General features: G+C 35.1%; 1 protein-coding gene across 1 annotated transcript in view; it reads right to left on the reverse strand.

Moving 5' to 3' along the window:
• LOC137923198 (OTU domain-containing protein 7B-like) overlaps positions 1-22,671 on the reverse strand; it is a 42,703-nt gene continuing 20,032 nt past the window's right edge. Inside the window, exons 2-9 of the mRNA XM_068766376.1 lie at positions 20,989-21,045; positions 11,732-11,851; positions 8,681-8,831; positions 6,554-6,804; positions 5,638-5,882; positions 2,754-2,959; positions 1,812-2,258; positions 1-1,246 (exon numbers count right to left, since the gene is read on the reverse strand). Of these exons, the coding sequence (XP_068622477.1) occupies positions 961-1,246; positions 1,812-2,258; positions 2,754-2,959; positions 5,638-5,882; positions 6,554-6,804; positions 8,681-8,831; positions 11,732-11,851; positions 20,989-21,031 (1,749 nt within the window). The 5' untranslated portion in view covers positions 21,032-21,045 and the 3' untranslated portion in view covers positions 1-960. The remainder of the gene's footprint in view (positions 1,247-1,811; positions 2,259-2,753; positions 2,960-5,637; positions 5,883-6,553; positions 6,805-8,680; positions 8,832-11,731; positions 11,852-20,988; positions 21,046-22,671) is intronic.

Below are 22,671 nucleotides of genomic sequence, written 5' to 3' on the forward strand. Positions count from 1 at the left end.
TATATTGGCACGTATAAACAGTCGTCTTTATATAAAACAGCATTTTGTTTAAGGAACAGTAAGATGATATTTAACAACATTTATTATTATATCACATTCGAACAGTGAAACTTAACAACAACTAACACATGAGTTAAGTATATATGTTAAGTACCTTAATTGTATAATTGTTAATACTATATTAATCTTACGCTATGAAAAGTAATATCCTTTGAAAGTATTTAAAAAGGCTGCCTTTTTGATTCAAATACTTTGTATTAGATATATTAAAAACAGTTAATAGCTATGTTATTTGAAGTTTTTATGGTTTACTGGAACAATGATACCGAGGGCGAGAATGACAACACACAAACAAGATAGAGAAAAACAGATTAACTTGAAATTTGTCTGTCTCTTATTTTCGGTTACTCATATATATCACTCAGTGTTAGGCCAGTTAGATCAATATTAAATAAATTATAATTTTGTAAGAAAAAAGTAAGATATATGTGTTTTTATCTATTTTAATGATTTTATAGTTTTATGCAGTTCAATCCTGAATATCGCGCCGCTCTTTCTGGAAAGTCTTGGCAGAGGATTCGACTTGTTGCCTCGACAGGTCTCTTTGACCTGCCTTTCTGAGCGCTTCCGTCACTACCTGAAGAGGCCGCCCATAGAGTTGGTGATCGCCCTCTTGTACACCTTGTATGTTTCCCTACTTTTCCTAACATTGATATCAATTTCTTTGACATTTAGTAAAAAGTTAGACATCATTGAATTATCATGTTTTGTTCTGTCGCTTCTCTATGTTGCAAAAAATCGCAGTAATATTATATTATTACTAAGAGTCTAAATTATAATATACTTCGCAAACCGTTATAGTTTGACTTTAAACTTTGACGAAAATCAAAACTTCAAATTAACGCTATTAATGAGATATAAAGATATTATCACACGTTATAATTAAAATTTTGGAAGCACTCACTGTAGTTTTGCACATCTGGAACAGTAATCGTTGTTTGCCGGACTACCGTAGTACATACAGAGGGGTGCTCTGCAAGGCTTCGGGGAAGGGGGACGGTCGTCGTAGAACGTTGATTTGGAAAGGTAGAGTGTACGGTCTACGGCCGGCTTGAGGGACTTCGATACGTGGTTGCGGGCGGTCTCGTGGGCAGACCGGTCAGCCTCGGCGTAAAACTGCGACCGACCCGTTCCGTAGCGCGGCTGAGATATCTCTGGCTCCTTTCGATTTCTTTCAGCTGTGTATCTATGTACGTATTAAGAATTAATAGTTATTTTATTATAAAAACAATATATTACATTTATGTATACATTCAAACTTATTGCGATTTTTCCTGCATCATACTGTATATAAAAGATATAATAATTTATGTAAATTAGAATAGTAAAAAAAATCTAATGGATTCAGGCGTTACTTTGCGGAAGTCCATCCTAAGTAAGAAAAGGACTAATATATAGCTACTTTCGCTATGTAGCAGTACTCGTGCAGTAAAGTGCACCGCCCACTACCTCGGTGATAAATGCGCATGCGGCAAACAATGCGAATTACACAACTACCACTGTTAAATCACTCAACACATATTTCACCCCTCCACGGGGCATCCTCAGGCGTTATGTTACACCGATTAGTGCCGACTCGGTGTTTGGCTAATTATTATGCTCATATTAGAAATCTAAAGGGGAGGGCTATGTCCAGCAGTGGACATCCTACGGCTTAAATTATGCTGATGAAAGAATTTTATTAAATTTTCAAATCAATGTTAATTAATGTAATAAATAGTAGTAAAATGGAAATGAAAAATTTTACATACCCTATCCAAGCCTCGTTTAAGTAATTTTTGACCATCTCCTCTTGAACGGGTGCCCTGGCCGCTAACACCCTGCAGCAGAGCACCTCGCATGTGGACTGCCTCCTCGTCAAGCCTTCTTCTGGATTACTCTGACTTCCGCTACTTTTCCCTGTCAACTTGGCCATCGACCCGAAGTTCTTTTTCAATTTACTGCTCATTGACCTTCCTATACTCCCAAACTGTTTAGCAACAGAGTTAATCTGTTTTGAGCTCTTTGTGGAGAGTGCATCAAGTGATCTTCTTAATTCTTCTGGAGGTTGACTCTGTGTGAGGCATTCCACCCTTTCTAAATCCAAGTATGCAGATAGCATGGCCTGTCGCTGGTATTCGTCGGGCAGGAGGTTGTTTATTGTCTTCTGGTCGGGTTCCTTGCACCACCGGAAATCTTCTCCCGGGTCTACATTGAAACTGAAAACAGAATTTTAAAATCAATTTATAGCTATTTTATTAGAATGTAACGAAATCTAAGCATACGATCGACACATAATTGGTTATAGGCATAGAACCTTTATTGGTGTTTATGCAAAGTTCTTTCGTTAGCACCAAAGTTTAAAGAACACTTGTATAAAATCATCCTGCATAAGTGATCATTTTGATATAGGTTAGATTAATTTATTTTTTTCTATTGGAATGCGTCAGGTCAATATATTCTGGCAGTACTAAGACTGCAGGGACAGATAGTAAATAATATTTAATTTAAATATGCTACAATCCGAAATTTTTAATATTATTTATATTACTGAAACCATTGATTTACACATTGCATAGGGTGGTTTATAGTACAGACATTAATTAATAGCAAATTTCTTCTTAATTTGATACATGCTTTTACGTTCAAAACCAATCACCATGTGTATTAATCAAAAATACTTTGACATCAAGTATGTTTTTTTGTTACATTACCGTATTGGCATAGGGTTTCCAGCTTGATCCTCTAATGGTACTCTAGCTCCATCAGTAGGCAACGGTTCGCATGGAACTAGCGCGGAAAAGTGGCCCGCGTCGTAAGCCAACAGTATAGGCGCCTTGCTGCAGACCTCTGGTTCCAACTCCAATGGCAGATAGATGCCACCGAATGGTATTGGGGCGATAGGATCACCACGAAAGTCCTTTAAACAGTAAAATTTAAAATTATTGATATTATGGTAAATTTAATTTTAGTAAGACGATGGATGCAGGCCGCTTTGACACGGTCCTGTTGGAAATCTACAGAGGAGTGTCGGGCAATGGATGTCTTAAAGCTGAAATGATAATGAACCTTCGTAATATTTGTAAGATTTCTGGTGCACAAAAATAATAACCTTTTTTTTAACCAATTTTAACTATACCACATAGTGCAGTAGAGGAGTCATGAAGGTGCTACTAATAAAATATACATGAGGTGTTTTAGAACAGATAGTTCCAAGTATTACTGATGGCTGGAATGATAATGCTGATGGTAAATTTTGGGAATCTCTTATAAGTTTTATTTTGATTTCAATAGTGGTTTTAAATAACAATGAATTAAAAGAGTTTTAAATACCTTCATTTAACTTATGCAATTTTAGCTAATTTTGTTAATCTTTAAGGTAAAGCAACTTTAAAAACAAAATAATTCAAAGATCAAGCTTCGTTCATTCTGATTTTTTGTCCAAAGCGTCCTAATTTGGAATATACTCCTCTTTGGAATTAGATAATAAGATCAAAAAGTTTTAAAAGGAAGTTCGTGAAGTATTGTCGAAAATGTCGAGGGCTTTTCTCTGATCACATTTGAAACCTTTTTAGAATTGGACTCTTTATTAACATTGCATTCTCATCATGATGTACATAAGTGGCCACTGAAGATAAACCTACCTGTATAATAATACAAATAAATTTATAAAAAATGCGATCCCTATAGCAAGTTTGAACAGAAATCTCCTATTCACTGAATAAAAGCTATGTATATATATAATAACCCATGATATTGAGCCCTCGTGCACTTGTCTAGCGCCGAATATGAACAATACTCACCAAGAAAACCTCTTCCAAAGACATACCATTAGTGAAGTAATATCAATGTATACTTAGATCATTTAGCAATTAAATTTATGTGTACATGTTGATACTGACAAAAAGTTAAACATGGCGTCATTTGACTATGTAATAAGATGCGATCGTTAGGTTAAACGGGTGAAATAAATCGTGCTTATTGTATGAACTCGAGTTTAATGGCATCATATATTACATAATGGTCGGTCGTTTCAATATGTGTATTTGTTTTCCTGAAAGAATTTCATTCAATATCTGATGGGTTACATAAAAAGAACAGCCAAAAGAAACTGGAGGAGGTATATTTATTAGGGGAACCGGAAAGTAATGTCGCTTCTTTCTTCGTTATCGACAACCTTTTGCCATCTAGTGTACAAATTTTCAATGCCGGAGCGGGAAAAATCAGTCTTTTTTTTTGTAAAATGTGACAACAGAAACGACATTACTTTCCGGTCTCCATAATATAAATATACACGCATAAATAAAGAAATATTAAAATGCGTATCCACAATGATATATTTGTCGTTCCAAAGGTGGTAACCCTTATGACTATATGGGTCTCAGATATATTTTTTAAAACTCAGCATTAAGAGCTTTCTTTTAATGATCAAGGAACCTAGATTGTATTTCAAAATCGTATATTTACATATATATATGTAATATGTTATATATTTATATATATATATATATATATATATATATATATATATATATATATATATATATATATACGTTCATAGATATATCTACTAGCTCATCTTTGAAACTGTCTTTTCAATATACAAAATTTTATATCTAATCAAATAGTACAAAAGGTAAATACTAGGTCCTTAGTCCCGTAGCCTTTTAGTTAAAATCTCAAAATGTAAACAAGCAGATCAAAATTTTTGCGTGATGAAATGGTTCGTACTGTGCTGAATATAACATGATATTAGATAAATGCCAAGACTGTGTATAAATGTCTCGACAATAAATTACAACTTTTTCTCTATTTTACTTCATTAAGCAAGTCTACAGACTATAAATGGAAGTACACAAATTTTTGCTAATTTACAAAGCTTGAACAATTAGCAACATTGAAGTATTCGATAGGTAAATTGGATGGTAAGTTAAAGTTGAATGAATAGAGTTAAACCACTAAGAGCTGATAAACGCGATGCGGATAGGCTCCCACTAATAGGACCAACAACATAGTTAAGGATGTTGCTGGACGCTGGTAGAGCAAGACCGGTCAACGTAGCGAACTTTGGGGGACGCCTATACCTTGCAGTAGCAGTCTATCGGCTGACATAATGAAGATGTTTGAGAAGTAACAGTCGATACTATAATTTCCTTAAAATTTTCTCTTTAAAACAGTTAGACTTGAATATTTCAAACAAAAATTAATTAACCTCATGTAAAAACTTTAGTACAAATTGTATTGAATTTTTTTGATAGAGATATGTTCTGTTTGCCTTTACGCTTTTACAGCTTCGTCGATCAAGAGTTCACGGAGCGGAAGAGTCCGTGAACTATACTAAAAAACTAAAGCATCGTGTTTCAGAGTGAAGTGTGAGAGTAAAGTGTTGTAGGAGGAATTGTCAAGATCAATTTGTATACAATTGTGTTTTCTTTAATGAACAATACAGGAGTTCAAATCTCATTGTACATTCTAAATTAAAATCTTTTGGTGCGTTTAACCGGTGTAATATGCGGCCTAGGTCCCAACGAGTGAGGCCTATATGTTGTAGTGATTGTCTATCGGCTGTGATGGTGATAGGTGGAGATGACGACGTACCCGCAGTGCGACATCTGCGAAGACGATGACAGCGCGGCGCATGACATGCGCGAGCGCAAACACGTGCAGCTGCTCTAGGCCCGCGTAGTGCGGCGCGGCGGTGGGCAGTGGGCGTGGGCGGGGTTCCGCCGACGCCGCGCCCACCGCATCGCGCCACTCGCGCGCCCACTCTGTTTCCGACGGCGTCAGTCCCGCCGCACGCAGCGATAGTGTCTCCGACCACCGCCACCGGCGTTTGATTGCCTCTGCATACACATTTACACTACATTACTGGACGAACACAAGATTGCTTGCCTGCGGGGTGCCATATGAAATTCTTACACACTAAAACCCTGAGACTGAGACGGTTAACCCTATATTATTATTAATCTATTTCGAAACCACTCGCTAAAAGTCGGAGAGCTAAGGGATGCGCACAAGTAACTAACTATCTTTATGGTGGTGCCACAGCACCCTCGGCGGTCCTCTTTTACTCTAGTGAGAAGCTCTGGCACTCCTTTCGGAACTCTCTCGCTTTCTCCAACGGATTTCCGGCCCGGAGTGTTAAGGTTTTCACGCTGTTTTCAAACTATCGTAATAAATGTCAATCCATCTCTCGTTTCGGAGTCGCTGAAGCTAGTGAGTGTTTAGGTTCCTCACCCAGGCCTCGTTAATGTTTGGGTACCCGGTTGTCGAGTGGTCCCTTGGTGGCTCCTTGCCTCTCCTGGTAGTTGTCCCCCCTGGTGAACACTAGCATGTCGTCATCGCAACAGATCACCATCAACAACGATACCGCCAAGTAGACCGTACCATAACTGATTCTTACAGGAGTGTCCATAAAATCGATCGTTTTGGTACTCTTAACCAGATTTATCTTAGAATACTCTTTCAAGTAAGCCAGTTCTTTATATGGTAATAGATAAAATAAATATCTTACGTGTTAAAGCCTCCCCTCCTTCGCCAGATAGCAAGGCTTGAACTTTAGTTCTCAAAGCGAGTAGTCTATCGTGGAATCCGTATGCGGCGAGCGAAGCTGCGTGTGGTAAGCAGTTGCCGTCACCAGATGTCGCTAGAGGCAACAGTCGGGGAGTGCCCGGCACACGACCGTGTCGCCACCAGTTCAGTATGCCCGCAGACTCAAGGGTCACTAGTGTTGCCGTCTCTAGCAAGTCTTTTTCAATGAATATCCTGGAAATAAAGATTAGAACCCATAAACTAGGTAGATTTCTATAAATTTTGTGTTCAATTTGTATATTCTTAAGTTGTCCAGCTCAGTTACATATTTTAACTGTGAAATAAAACATATCATCAAAGTCAAAGCTACATAAGCTATGTGAACTTTATGAGAAAATTTGTAATATGAATAGTAAATATATTGTATTATATATATGCTGCTATGTCAATAATTATAGAGTATTTGTTTAAATTCTATGCGCGACAGCAATTTTACGTTATTGTTTTGCTCGTAAAAATTAATGGTTTGATGAAGAAAATTTTACAATGTATAGTGTTATGTTTTCCTCTGCATTTATAAAAAAATAATCCTTATTCCTATAGGTTACGCCATAACTTGAGTAAAGTAAATACTTTTTTAGTAGTGAGTTCATATTGAAAATAAATTGAAAGTTGCACAGCAACTTGAAAATTTTAAAAATAAAACTTTTTTTAACATATTTAACACTTCGTTTGAAATTTTCTTATTACAAGCTCTGCAGGTTTATATTGGCATTTCAAAGCATGCATTAGTCAGATCACAAAATTTTATTTATTTATTCTACATTTATTCAATAAATAAGTGATCACTCTAAAGAATGCTACATTAATTGGTTATTAATTAACTTCTGGCAGTACAAAGTCTGGCGGGACAACAATTTACATATACGTTCTTTCGCTTTAGAGAATTCTGTCCGCACGAAGGTAATAGGTGGGTATGTTTAAAATATTTGCCTTTCAAATATAAATAAGACGAAGCGCCAACACGCGATGGTTTAGCAGACGTTGAACCATTTAGTTCAACATACTTTGACCTTACCATGTTGAAAATGTGTACAATTTTAATTAAGTGTAAATTACTCAGTTTACATTGTTGACATTGTGATATAAAAATATGCCCTACTTGCATTCGGTCAGGTTGGACGATAGTTTGCGATAAATAAATTCGAGATATACTATGTAAATTATTAAAACCTAATTTTGATATATTAATCATCCGAATAATGGTATGTTTTTTTGTATATTTTTTATGTCGACAATAATGGATTTTAGACAACAAACTTAACCGCTAACATATAGATTTATTTACATATATAAGAGATTTCAATCTTTATGCCGACTCATCACGATATGTCTGGAACCATTATGCTTAGAGACATAAAATTTGGTACGAATGATCTTTTCGCCGAGTTAAAGGTCAGCTAAAAACGCATTTTAAGAAATTTTATGCACAAGAGGCCTGAAGGGAAGTTCCTAATATTCTATTGTATAAAATATTTTTTTTTGGAAATGCTAAAAATTATTCAGTATGGATTTAATGAAATTACGCCCACATACGATACTGCGGACCACGCGAAGAGCGCGAACAATAGCTGGTATGTGGTATCGTATAAATGAAAACTTTATGATTTTTAACAAACTGGTTTTATTTAAATATCCAAAAACACCACAATTCTTTTTCCTTCCGACAGCTCGACTAACTCAATGTTGTAATGCCACCAAATACTCGCTTCTTACTACATACGAAATGCAAATGGAATGGAAATAAGCAATAATAAATGTAGAAAAAAGGTCTTAATAATTTAATAGGTATTCTCCCACATATTCATATAAGGGGGTCGGAAAGTTATGTCGTTTCTGCGCATGTCGATATTTGATTGTCATTTGGTAGCTCATTAGGTTTAGGTTTAGGGATTAGCTAAATGGCAAAAGGTTGTTGATAACGAAGGTGAATATATTGTTGATTATAAATAAAAAATGTTGCAAAAGTAGATTTTAACTTTAGAAGGCGACATAACTTCCCGGTCCCCCTAATGCATAATTCTCATATATTTATTTTAAAAGACATTACCTAAAATCAGGTGGGTATACGGAGATATCGGGAAGCAACAGTATGTGGTCGGAGCTCAGGTTGCTCGGCTCCGGTTCCGTGTTGCTCCGGAGCGCCCACACCAGTCCTTCGTTATCAGTCGCCCGGGAGATGCCGCGTGACAACTTACGGCCTATAACAAATAACACATTTTCATTTAATTTAAATATATAATTAAACCTCTATTGCTCTAAAACTACACAAATGATAACGTCAATTGGCGCCCAAAGTGGGCCCCAGTACTATTCTCTTACAATTTAATTTATTAAATAAAACACCAAAACGACAATATAAACTTAATGGTGTTTTGTCGTTTTGGATTGATACAAATTATTCTGTGATGCACAATGTTTGCAGTACGCGGGGCCGATCCGGACTGGCAATATAGTGCAGCCTGGTATGGTGCTGCGGTCTATTAGCTTAAACAATAGCATCCATACATTACTCCACATCTAAACAATAGTATGCCTGCATGGCACCAACCATATTTCATCATTAATCTTTCAATGATTTTTTTAGATTTCTGCATATTGAAGTTTATCTAAATATTATGTTTCTAATAATAGTTTATTATTCTTTAATATTGCCTTGTTTACAATGACTGTAAATTTCTTTCAACGAAATTCTTTTCGACGTATCGGCAACATTTAAAAATATGTTTAATTTTTATACTCATTATGCCTTGTATAAATTTCAATATCAAATATGTTATCAATATGTGTTAGGCAGACATGAACTACGGTACAAAAATGTGGTCTCTCAATTCAGACCTATGCTATGCACGGGATTTTTTTTTACATCGAATTAGAATTAAGGGAATTCGTAGACGAACAGAAATAATCAACATAGTCCAGCGGTCCTATAGCGCGCAAAACATATAGCCTTAAGGTTCTACGACTAGCAAGGTGGACATGATCATACTAAGGTCGTAAACGCTAGATGCAACTGATAACTAAACTGCTTCCAAACGGTCTTATTTGAAATCGGTCACTTTCTACGTCACGGTTGACATTCTACGCATCAAATGATAATGAACTCGTTGAGAAATCGTGTATTCGACTTGTCCGACGCTAAAATGTCACATCGATGGTAATATCTATCGTATATATGTCTGCCAGACAATTTTTTTTTGTTTCTCATATTACATGAGACCTCTTCCGTTATTGCTTCAATACTTACATATATACTTTTTGTGTTGTTCTATAATTAAAGGATTTTAGTCTATAGCCATGATAAATAATAGTGACCACTATTGATGATCGCATGCATTTAACCTTCCAAGTATGCAAACACAATAGGATCACACTTGTTCTGAGGTAACAATAAATATATGTTACCTGTTATGGTCTCAAGTATTTACTCATAATCGTTATGGAATTTTTATGCACATCGTTATTTAATTCTTTTACTTTTTATCTGTAAAAGCTTATGATTATAATTAGAGTTCGATTTTTGATAGTTGAAATTGAATATCGAAAGATTTTTTTATTGACGGGCGAGACGACATCAGGTGTAGTTAACCTTTCTTTGGATGGATATAGAGGTTGATTGTTTATATGTATCAAAGCTTGCAAAATTGTAAATGTGTAGCTCATTTGTCTGCAAAAATCTTTAGATCTTTTAAATATATTTTTAATCAACCTGTTTAAATTGATCACTAAGATATATGTAATATTAATTATTTTTTTCTTATCGGATTGCGTAAGGTCTTTTACTTCTGGCTATAGGGATATTGTGAATATTGCAGGGACAAATAGTAGTTTAATACACAGTAACCAGAATTTTGGTAACATGATTTCTAATTGTATTATAATAACCTCATTTATTCTTTCTAAAACCACTAACTTTTAATAGTATGTACTATACATTTATTGACATCAAATGAACTATAGTAATTGGAGTGTCTGTTTGTAATATTAAAATAACCGCTTTGTGTCTTATGTCTAGACTAATTTTGAAGGGACATACTTGCAGGTATAGAGCGTTATCTCATTCGCACGAAATACAAACAGTCACACAGGTAGTGTGGGACAGAGATAATGCTCCATGAAGCCGAAATTAGCCGGTTGTCTCTTTCCAAAGGTCGATGTGCAATATTTATCGCCGAGTACCGTACTTTCGGAGACATTTGGTCGAGGCCTATGCGCATTTTTAATATACTATGTTGCGTTTTTAAGTTCATAACACGCATAAATATTGCAGTAAATGAAATGTACGTCTGCACTTTATAAAGGTCGATGAAATATGAGAAACGCGAAGCGTTAATTACTTGCAAACAGTTCCTGCATTCCTATGCATTGTTTGCAGGCGTGCAGAAACTACTTGCGGTTTACATTAGACAATTACAATTTCGTTATAATTTATAACTTAATTTTCAACTTTATTAATTGCGTACAATAAAAAAAATTAATGTGACAACAGCAACTAAACTTTTAATTAATTCGTAAAGTAAACCGGTAGTACTTATGTTTAAAAGGTAATTATGTTGTCAATGGTGTCCTCAAACAAATTTTTAAAACCTTTGCTTTTGATACACGTTCACGATTGTCCTTTAAAATTTTTCTTTTTTTTTTGCTGAACAATCTGTCAACAGTTAGGAAGATAGCATTTGTACATATTTTTTCTGAAGGAATTTTCATTGAGTTTTTAAGAAGACAAAGTATTTGATTTATGTGCGAGTTGTACTGTTATAAACCAATTTAAATCAACCCGTCGTCCTCTCAGGAGCGGCCTAGGTGTTTTAACTGCTTAGGAACATCCGAATTTAGCGAAATAATGTAAAAAGGTAAGACAAGGTTCCTGGGGGAGCGTTTGAGTGTGTAAAATGCATATGATTATTGTAAAACACTCCAATAAACGCACGCACGCAAGTACAAAGACAGATCTGCATACATACATAGTTATTTCATTTTTTTTTTGTAATAATTTTCCTTTATTCTTGTTATTAGAATTTCTTTACACAAGTTTTGTATTGAACATATTCAATTTAAATATTATATAAGTAAAGACAATAATTATAAAAATAAAACTTACACTCTGGTGCCGGTGTGAGCACTAAATTAGAAGGCGCCGAGTAAGACATCGCAAGGTCTAAGGTACTGACAGAGCGCTCAGGCATGACGTCACCGCGCGCCCTCGCCCTCAGCACTCTCTCTGGAATGTTCGAGAATTACATTCAGAAATATATTTATATTCATTGATTCACAAGATATTTTGGATAGTGTATTTCTGGCGATGCAAATGTTTGAGTTAATTTTAGACGCCTCTCATGCGTTTAAAATATTTGCTAATGTCAATGTTTGATAATGTTCTCTTATAATCAACATCGTCATGTTAACCGATAGACGCCCATTACAAGACAAAAAGGCGTCTCCCAAAGATCGCAACGCCGACCGGCCTTGCGCTACCCGTTTCCTGTGACTTGTCGCGACCTTCACTATTCGGCGGTCCACGCAGCGGAGAACCTACCCAGCACTATTAGAAAGCAGTTCTTAATTATATAAATACAAATCTCCAAATGAGTAGCAACTCATTAAAATTTAAAAAAAGGAATCAAAATTTGAAAAAAAAAATTATCTTGATACGTTAGATTATTAAGGAGAGAAAAACTAAAAAATATCAATAAACTTATTTTCCTATGCTAAATACAGAGTAAACACATTTGGCGTCAAATAAATCCAAAAAATTCGAAGGAAGTCGATGGATAGCAAAAGATCGGTCATCAAGCCGATCTTTGGAGGAGACATTTCTTGCAGCAGACGTCGATTGCTTGACATGACAAAAATGCTTTTTTTTCGGAAATTAAAACGTTTAATATAGCGTTTTATCTGTTAAAATGCAACACTATAATTATATCGGTGACATTCTTTATTATTTAGTCAAAGCCTGGTACGCTTGTGAGGCTCTTCCTGCCAAGATAGACCATAATCAACCACTGTAACCTTGGATAGAAACCTGCAGATCTACAGGTTTCAGAGATCAATTGGCGATAATAGATTTGATGACATAAGAAAATAGTTTCGTAAATTACGAACAATGTCCTGCCAATCCCAAACCTATCATTGAATTAATGGTCAGGAAATTCTCAAATTGTATTTCCGTATTCTGGATAAAATTTGTCTTTCGATGTACAACAGTGGACGTCCATGATGATGAAGAAGTGGTCGTAATGTTATTTGCAGAAAATCTTCAGATAGCAGCAACCAATCGCAGCGCGATTCGTACTTTTCCTCCCTAGTTATCGCTTGAGGACTCTTATACTTACAACTCTTCTGAGTTTTACTGCAGTAATAATAGTACCAACAGTAACGAAGTACTCTATTGGGGATTCTAGAGTGAGAATGTTACGGTTGATTCGAATGACAGTCCAAGCAGAGGTCCACTTCCAAGGACTGCTTAAGTGACATGATAGCCTGACGATCTCCCATTTCCGGATGTAGAGTTTAATTACTAAAAACATTTCTAACGGGTTTGTGCAAGAATGTGTTCGCATTTCTTGTGCTAGTTTTGCTGTTATAATTCAGTATAGACAGCCCAAGTCTAGATATCTCATCGTAGGCTGCGACTTAAAACCTTGGAAGCCTCCCTATCAAAGGTGAATTAAAAATCTGATCTGAGATAAGTTCCTATTGAAGGTCTTGAGTTGAGTAACTGTAAAGCACCTTTAGCGCTGTCACCTAATGCAAACAACATTTGTCAATGACAAGTGTATTATTAACATAAAACAAAAGGGTCAATTAATGAATGAGTCAATCATACTTATTTGTATCAAACGAGAAGGATACGATAGTTGCGTATCATTCGTATAGTGGCTACTTCTAATAATGATAATATCAAGTCACGTAAAGCATTGAAATAGTTCGCCCCACTGTCGGTGCAAATATTTACACGAACTAAAATAGCTTTTAGGCTGTGTACATAAGAACTGGTATGCAGTGACATGCAGAGCTAACAACACTCGCTCTGCAAAAGTTAAATGATGTTAGGATTGTGTTTACGTAATTCATGCTTCATCACAACCTACGTAATTACGAATAATAATGCTTGTTATATTAACAATAAACAATAGTTTTTTTTTTCGTTACTATAAGGCCGTATGAGCTTAAATGTAATGGAAACTTATTTACGAAATGAATAAATAATATATAACATTTTAATTTTTAGTTTGAATAATAAACACATCCTTTAAAATTTAATCTGCTACCAATTTATTTGTGTATTATTTATAATAATCAATTCTTTAAATTTCTGCCGTATATTTCATAAAAACCGGTCACAAATTGAAAATTCCTTACAAAAGAAATTTAATAATTCAACGCAAATTTTATGCATTGAATTATTAAATTTTATTCCACTTTCTCTTTCTTTCAAAATTACGTAAAGGTTTTAAATTATATAATCTGTTAATCAATATTGTAATAAGGCCTACAAAAAATGATTACTGTGTTACATATATGCCGGAACGCGGAATTCTTTTAACATACGTCGTTTCTGCCGTTCTTTTTATTTAGTTTGATTTCTTTAATAAACTTTGCAATAGATAATCCTAGAGGGAAGCAGCTGAGTGTTGCAATAAATTTATTAACATCTGGTTCAGCGTGCAAGTTCAAAAGGAGTTACGCTCCGCTTGTCAGTGTTATGCGTGGAAACACAATATGGTGTATCTCTACTTGTGGCGCAATATATCAGATGAAGCGGTTAATAAATTTATTATTTAAAAGAAACTTCATGTTCCGACATACTTTGAAATGCCAGAAGCTATTGGTTAGTCGCATTCCAATAGAAAATTAAATTGATGTAAGATATTTTAGAGAGATCATTTTGTCTATTGATCTCATATGACATTTATTAATTGATAAATACTGGTCGATGCAGCTGTTAAGCGACATTATGAATTAGTAGAGCGTGAAGTACCAAAACTAACTGTAAAACGCGCGAAGCTCAAAGCGAACTGTCAAATTCGCAGTTTTATTGAATTGATTACATTTTTTGAGATTTTTTCTAATTATGCAATTGCGCAAAGTTTATTAAATTGTTTTCCATAAAAACCTTCGACAAAGTATTAAAAAAGAAACCGATAAAAATTATTGAAATCAGTAAAGACGTTCTTTATGGATGTTTTTCTTATCTGTCTTGATCTGATGCCCAAATGGCATTAGAAAATTTCGCAGGTGGGGGGAGAGGGGCAGGGCACCGACAGCGCTTAGCGTTAGGCTAATTTCTTTCATGGTATCAATGCTCGAGGGCTCGCTAGTCTTGGCTCGGTGCGCTACAGACTATAATTTATAATTTTTCCCAGATTGGGAAGCCGCCGAGCTCTTAGATCGCTTCGGTGAACGTTTTGTGGGGTGGTTAGACCTAAGGGTACCAGCGAGGGGACCTCGGCTTAGGCTGTCACTCGTCGATAACACCCGCTATGCATTCCGTCTCATGGGCGCCCAAGAGGGCCAAACCACAACTTGGTCGGTAGCTATTACCTGGCTAACTACTAGCCCGGAAAGCATTATTACTGAGAGATGAAGTGGCTGAAGAAACTCCGGCAACGCTTCTATCTAGTACGACCGGAGGTTGGCGTCCCCTGTGATATACGAGCTGACCTCCACTCCGACGAGGCCGGTTGGTTTTCGAACGGTAGCAAAGAAAAATATAAACACTTCTACTTTACTAGACCACTTATCTGTTGCATCAGCTAAACAGCTTTTTTCTAGAATTAAATTTAACAAATATTGATGAAAACGCTATTTTTAACCTATGTTCCGCAGCAGAACTACTTCCTGTAACCGATTACGATAACATAATTGAATATTCAAATTTAAAACCTCTATAGCTCTCACTTCTATATGGGGCCTCGTAGGTAAACATTCATCACGTGTTATGTAATGTACTCTATAACATTTAACGCTCTAACATAATCATATGTTATGACATACGTTTATTGATTTAACTCTGCTGACTATTTTATTTTACTCAACATACAAAACTGAGAGAAGAACAATTATTTATATATATATATACACACACACACACAAAATCTTTTAAGCTTTAGGAAGTCCATAGCTGAACATATGTCGTCCCCATAAGATTTCTAACAGGGCCATTTGGAAGAGGTCTGCATTCAGTCTTTTGATGAAGTTAACAAGGTATTCTGACCTCCCTTCAGGGTGAAAGTTGATACTAAGCTTGCCAGTCCGTGGCTTCCACGCCAGAACCTTAAATCTGTTACGCAATCTGTTACGCGATATGTGACCTGCTCAATGCCACATGCTAATCAGTTACGAACCTCCTCATTGCTTATTCGATCGTATAGCCTTAGGACTTTCACTACTGAACAACGGCCTCTCCCGTATATTTCCAATAGGACCGGGTGAAAGTGGCCAGCGTGTCGCGACGACTTTAATAAGGTCGTTTGTCTACCTTATAGGTAGACATCCATCAAATTGCCTTTTGGTCCGAACTCTCTACTACAGAAAATTAAGACCCCAGTCTGTATCTCTTCTGTGCGCTATGAGGTCTGGCCACTGCGACTATCTTGATTACTTTTGGGTGTCTAAGGAACTGTTCATATCTGATTCAATCTCACAGACAAATCCTAAGTGTAGCCTTCTTCGTGGCCCGTAGAGCGTCTAGGTGCTTATTACCTATACTTATATTTAGACGCATATATAAAAATGTAAATCAATATTTTCTGCGCTGAAGCTTCCTGAAGTAACAAAAAAAGCGGATTTAGAGAGAAGGAACTCCATATAACCTTGCCCAGATCCAGAAGAGGTCCGTCTTGAAACAAAAAATGTTACTGTACCGTCAAAACGAACCGTTAATGTTATCGCAATTCTATCCGTAGAGCATACCTTACTTAGTGGTTCTCTACCGTATTCTTTCATGACTGAAATGAGTCAATAACAAAACAAATGATAAGTTTCTTCTTATAATATATGTAAGCCTTTTATATATTACGGAAAATCATGGAAATCCATTGTTAGTTCATTATAATAAAGCTTTTGATTCATATGTTTCAAAAGTAATAGTTCACAAGCTTAATAACTAGGATTAAAATCTATTGTGGCTTATAAATTCTTCTTTATGAATTTTTTGAAGATCTGTTTGCCAATCGGCAAAGGCCTAATCCAACCGCTTATATTCCATCCTATTTTGAACCACCCTGTTTCAGGTCACTCCCGCCACTTGTTAGATGCCATCATCTCACTGTTTTTGTGGTCTACCTTTCTTCAGTTTACCTTCCCCGAGGTACCATCTTTTAACTATTTGCTTCATTTATTGTTGCCACATATCATATGCTTCGCCCATTGTAAGTTCCATACGATTAAAAAAACAAAAGATTTATCTTTTAAATTTAAAGCGATGCCTGGTTTTTATTCATTTAATTCATAAATTCATTCATTTCCTGTAATTTTTCGTTTAAAATAAATATATACACATACCAAGAAGTTTATTCTTCGATTTATATTGGTAGCTATTAACCTAATTTTATAATTAATATTACTTCAGATAGTATCACTCACATTATAGGTAATAAACATTAAGTGTTTGAATACTCCATAAACCTAAATATATTTATTTTTTTTATAAATATTTTAGATAAGCGCTGACCAACTAACTACAATCCTTGAGTTAAAGTACTATAATGTTAGTTATTACTTTCTTAATATGAATAACTACATTTAAAACAATATGTCTTAATTTTATCTAATTATTTTTGAATCGGGCTCTCACTTCTGCCTAAATTATATTTACTGATTCCGCCTAGCCTTAGACCCCAAGGTAGAAAAGCTCGAGTGCTCCCGGAAGAGCCTCGGCTCGGGCCACTACATACTACTATTTCACTGGATTTGGAGGTCTTCGAGTTCTTACATCACTTAGTTGGATGTTTAACAACTTCGTCGTATTTAGTATGTAGAAGATAGGTCGTTGAGTAACAGTTTGTCGTACGTATAAGAACCATTGTACTAAATATTGCTAGTCGATTTGGATCTTGATTCTTATACGGCTTGTTAATACGCTTCTTTGTTTTTTGCTTCTCTTGCTTCTTCTATTGTTTCGATGAAGTTAGCGCTATTAACTCTTGGGCTTTTACAGCTTCGTCATATATGAGTTCACTGAAGCGGAAGCGTCTGTGAACTATACTAAAAACTAAAGCATTCGTGTTTCAGAACCTGAATTTGGCACTCTGATGAAGTTTGAGGCAGGTAAGATGAGGCTTACCTTGTTGAGTCTGTGTTGTTGTTGGTGTAGTGCGTGTGTAGTGAGGATTAGGGGGCAGCGTGGACCACTCGGCAATCTAAGGAAGGATACTTATTCTACCTAGGATCGCCCACGCTGTTCGCGACAACGGGGTCGGGCGTGCTTGGCCTTTGAGCATCGCACGCGTTTTTTCTTGGAGTGAGCGGTCGGCAGTGAATAGGTTATTGTTGTCCTTGTGCTAGCTTTATTTTGCCGCTATATGTATACATTTTACGTAGTACAACTGATCATCCGAACAAGTTGTACATTTATGTTGATGGCAATCTATTCAAATAAACAAAATTGGAGTGTCCGTTTGTAATGTTAAAATAATTGCTTATTATTACATGCATATGAATATGCATATAGCACATATATCAAAATGATATATATATTTTTAATCTATCTGTTTGTTCCGGTTATTTTTTGAAATGGCTGGACAAATTTTTACACGACTTATACTGGCGGGTTGCTGATGTAATAAGGATTAATTTGGGCTACTTTGATTTAAGAAAAAAAAATTTTACTTTAATAATATAACGACACTAACAAAAATCAGTGCGGGCCACGGGATGCGGGCGAAGGACAGCTAGTAGGAGATATAATCCATCATTTCTAGAATGCAGCAATGGTAGCTCAGCAGTAGAGAAATAAGACTTGCGATCGTAGGTCGAGGGTTCAAATCCCAGGACACAGTCTTAAATAATTCAGACTTTGTGCATTAATGACATAGAATTTCCACAGCTCAGAGCCAAGTTTCAAGATGGGCAGCAGTGTCCTCTGCATGCCATAATACCAAACTGCGATCGGAAAACCGCTTGCCCGGTATGAAAATATTTGGAGTTGGATTCTACGACATTGATTTGATAGTAGATCAAAAGATCGCCATGATACCTATCAAATAGATGGGAAGCTTATGCCTTGTAGTGATGATACGATAGGTCGGCGTAGAACGTGTTATTCTTGGGAACTGATGTAAAACGTCTCGCTAATAATGTCGCATCTAATTATGTCCAAAGGCGCCAGTTTACCCGCTCTGCCAACAAATTTTCCGCTACCGGTCACGGCTTTTGAACAGCGACAGACAATGAGACAAAACAGATGCAAACGTGACTTCGGTGCAGTATTTATAGAGCGTCACATGGTTGGTTATATAGGGCGCCATCTTTCCGTGGGTGCAAGTAGGTTGATATATATTTAGGATTTTGAGCGTGTTCTGATTCTGTTTGACGGATTGCGGTCATTTTTCGACTAGCATGATCCGTATCTATATTAAGGGTAATGACCCATGTTGTGGTGCTCTTGCCAGACTATTTTGTAATTCACTTTGCAATCTCATGTTCTTATTTCGGATACAACGTCACAAGCTTTGCAAATTATACTAAGAAATAAATATGACATTTTGCCACTTAACAACTCACGACGACTATATCGTATACAATATTTTTTAAGCGTATTAAAAAGCAAAAACATTACACATGTTTTTTTTATTAATGCATGATGCAGTAATATTCATACCTCTTCGGTGAGGGGATAAGTAAATATGATATAAAAAAACGATATTTTTTTTAATTTTGAATAATGTTTTCTACGACTGAAATGATGGTAGAAGAGCAAAAGATTAAAAACGTATATGCATAGTGTGTATTAAATGTATGCTAATCAAAGTTATACAGGCATAATTTAAATTTAAAATATCTTTATTCAATTAGGCATTTACATGAGCTTTTAAATAGTTAAATATTTTAACATTATAAGTTGTAAGGTACCACCGACACAGCACGTTGATCTGTTGAGAAAATCCGGCTGGAAACTCAAAAGATGCTCTTTTAAATGAAATTTAACAAATTTTTAATGTGTACATTATAATTTCTACCATGTAAATATATCATCAAACCAAGTTTCACATTTCGTTTGACTAAAAACTCTTCAATGCTGTAGTAAGATTTATTTAATAACATACTTTTAATTTTAGGTATAAACATTATTATATATGCATACATTCTTAACCATGAAGGATTTGTTGAATTTTTGAAGACGAATCAAGAGACTTACGATTTTAATTTTATTTCTTGTGTTTATCATTATTTTTCATACAGAATTTTAAATTATGGCGCGTTAATAATTTGTTATTAAAATACTATTATTACCTAAACATTCGTTCTTGTAGACGTCGCGCTAAGAAAGCGTGGATATGATGTTACATAGGAGTGTTTATTGCGTAACATTATACAGTATTAGGTCAAATTTTTAACCATTAAGTGATAGCTTTTTTCGTTTCGACATTTTTATTATTAAAGAATATATAAAAACAATGCACACGACTACTTTTTATCAAACCGTTTAGTCATCAGCAAGGAACTATAAATTTCCATTTAAACATATTAGGGAGACTGGAAAGTAATGTCGCTAACTTAAGTTAAATTCACACGACTACAATTGTAACAAGTTTTTATTTCTAATCAACAATATATTCACCTTCGTTATCAAAAACCTTTTGCCATCTAGTATAAAAATGTTCAATGCCGAAGCGGTAGAAATCAATCGGATTTTCTGTGAAAAATGTCAACAGAAACGACATTACTTTCCGGTCCCCCTAATTGAGCCCATTGAATTGAAATTTACAATTTATTCATAAGTTACATTGTAATTAGTTAGAGAAACGTTAATTTAATGTTCAATCAAAATGAACGAGAGTGAAAGATAATAGACTGTCAAAGAATAGAGGGGCATAATAATTTCAGAAAGGCTAATTTGGGGACCAGCACAAAAAAATTTTGGGAAGCACTGCTATAAGACATCCTTCGGCTTAAAGCAAGGAGAGTTCCAAGCACGACCTGATCAGAATCCAGACACGAAAAACTTTTTTCTTGTAGTTACTTTTACAATATCCTTAATACAGCAGTTAGAGTAATTCATTCTTAACCTCTATTACCACCTAAAACCCTCACACTACAAAAGGACTTTTTTTTAAATGATATATATATATATATATATATATATATGTCATCTTAGTCACAGAAACGTAACCTTTAACTACAACTATAACTCACCGTCATTATGCTTCTCAGTGATTGGATCTGCTTCCATCACCATAACGATCACCTAGCCTGTAAGATTAAAGAAAATGGTCACATTATTGACATCGATGAAAAAGTTAAATATTAGATAATTTATTATTCACATCTTTAATATTTGTACTTAATAAACGCTCATTACCATTTGATGTCACTTGATTATTAGTCCCTTTAATTTAAGATTGAAGTACAACAATTACGAGAGATTATTAAAATCATTATTCGACTACCATTGGAACCGAGAAGATCCTGTAGACACGACATGGGTACGCGCCAGTCGAGGTGGACCAACGACATATTTAAGAAGCCGCTGGATGCAGGCAAGCAAGACGTTTCCAAAGCCTCAATGACCGGTATTGAGGCTTTGGAAACGGTCTACGTCTTACAGTGGACGTCTATCGGCTGATATGATGAAAATAATTAAAACTTTAATAATAACATAAATAATCATTATCATTATTTTAGCCGTAGGATTTCTTCAGCTGGACGACGCTTATCTATAAATTTATCCAGAATCCAGCGTCATCGACGTTAACAAGGTCATCTATCTACATCAATGATTCCCAAAGTGGTCTACATCGACCCCTGAGGGTCTATGACAACCTGCAAAGGATCTACGTCAGCGAAAAAAAATTTGGGAGTCCATGAAATGAAAATGGGGGTCCACGATAGTGGATCTCAACACATACACTGATAGTACCTATTTACTTACATCATACTATCTTATAATATCAAAACATTTACATTATTTATAAAAGTACCTATGAAGTATATATTTTATGTTATTTTATTTATAGTTTATTTTATGTTTATTTATTGTTACGTATATTTTACATAACGGATACAAAATTTTATTTTGAGTAGTTTTAATTTAAATTCAATTAATAAATGTATAAATTAACATGTGTTTTTACTTTAAGTTTTTAACACTAAACTTCAGTTCGAAATTTACAGGAAATCAATATTAGGTAAGTAGGGGGTCTACCAAACACGGAAAAACATGGCAAGAAGTCTACGACACAAAAAAGTTTGGGGAACTCTGATCTACATTGTAGGTAGACTTCACATGCTGTCCCTGACGGTCCGTAAAAATAATAATAAATTTTACTAATCATTACAAAGTTTCTGTTTACAATAGTGTGTTACAAGAGTCTCCTTTTAAACGCTAGCCTGTATAAAGACACCTCGTTATTCTGTAACTAAAGATAGAATTTAATTTACCTTCTTTGGTTCTTTATTTCAAATAGGCACGCCAACAGTAATAAAATTAAATATGTTTGCCTATTGTAGAGGCGTATGCAGCTCACCTGGTCATAATTATACCAGCTTATCTAAACGTCAATAAATAAATAAAACAGAAAAAGAATATAATACGGTTCTCCAAATAATAATATAACAAGACACGAACATTCTATTATATGTTAAATTAATTATAGATTTTTTTTTACTTTTGTTAGTTATTTTATCTAAAAATGTCAAAGTAAATAATTTACAAAAAGTCTTTATTTATAATTAATGCATAATTTAATATTTGTTGCAAACAATTGATTCCTTATGTTAAGCAAGCACTTAAATGAAAGTGTTTAACAGTGATAAACACTATCTATGAAGACAAGTTCATTAATCGCGGCATCAATACGTAGGTATATATTGCTAGAC

The sequence above is a fragment of the Battus philenor genome, unplaced genomic scaffold (assembly GCF_028537555.1).
Source record: "Battus philenor isolate CCGP_79_NKW_IND1 unplaced genomic scaffold, ilBatPhil1.0.hap1 SCAF_21, whole genome shotgun sequence".
In the NCBI taxonomy this organism is placed as follows: domain Eukaryota; kingdom Metazoa; phylum Arthropoda; class Insecta; order Lepidoptera; family Papilionidae; genus Battus; species Battus philenor.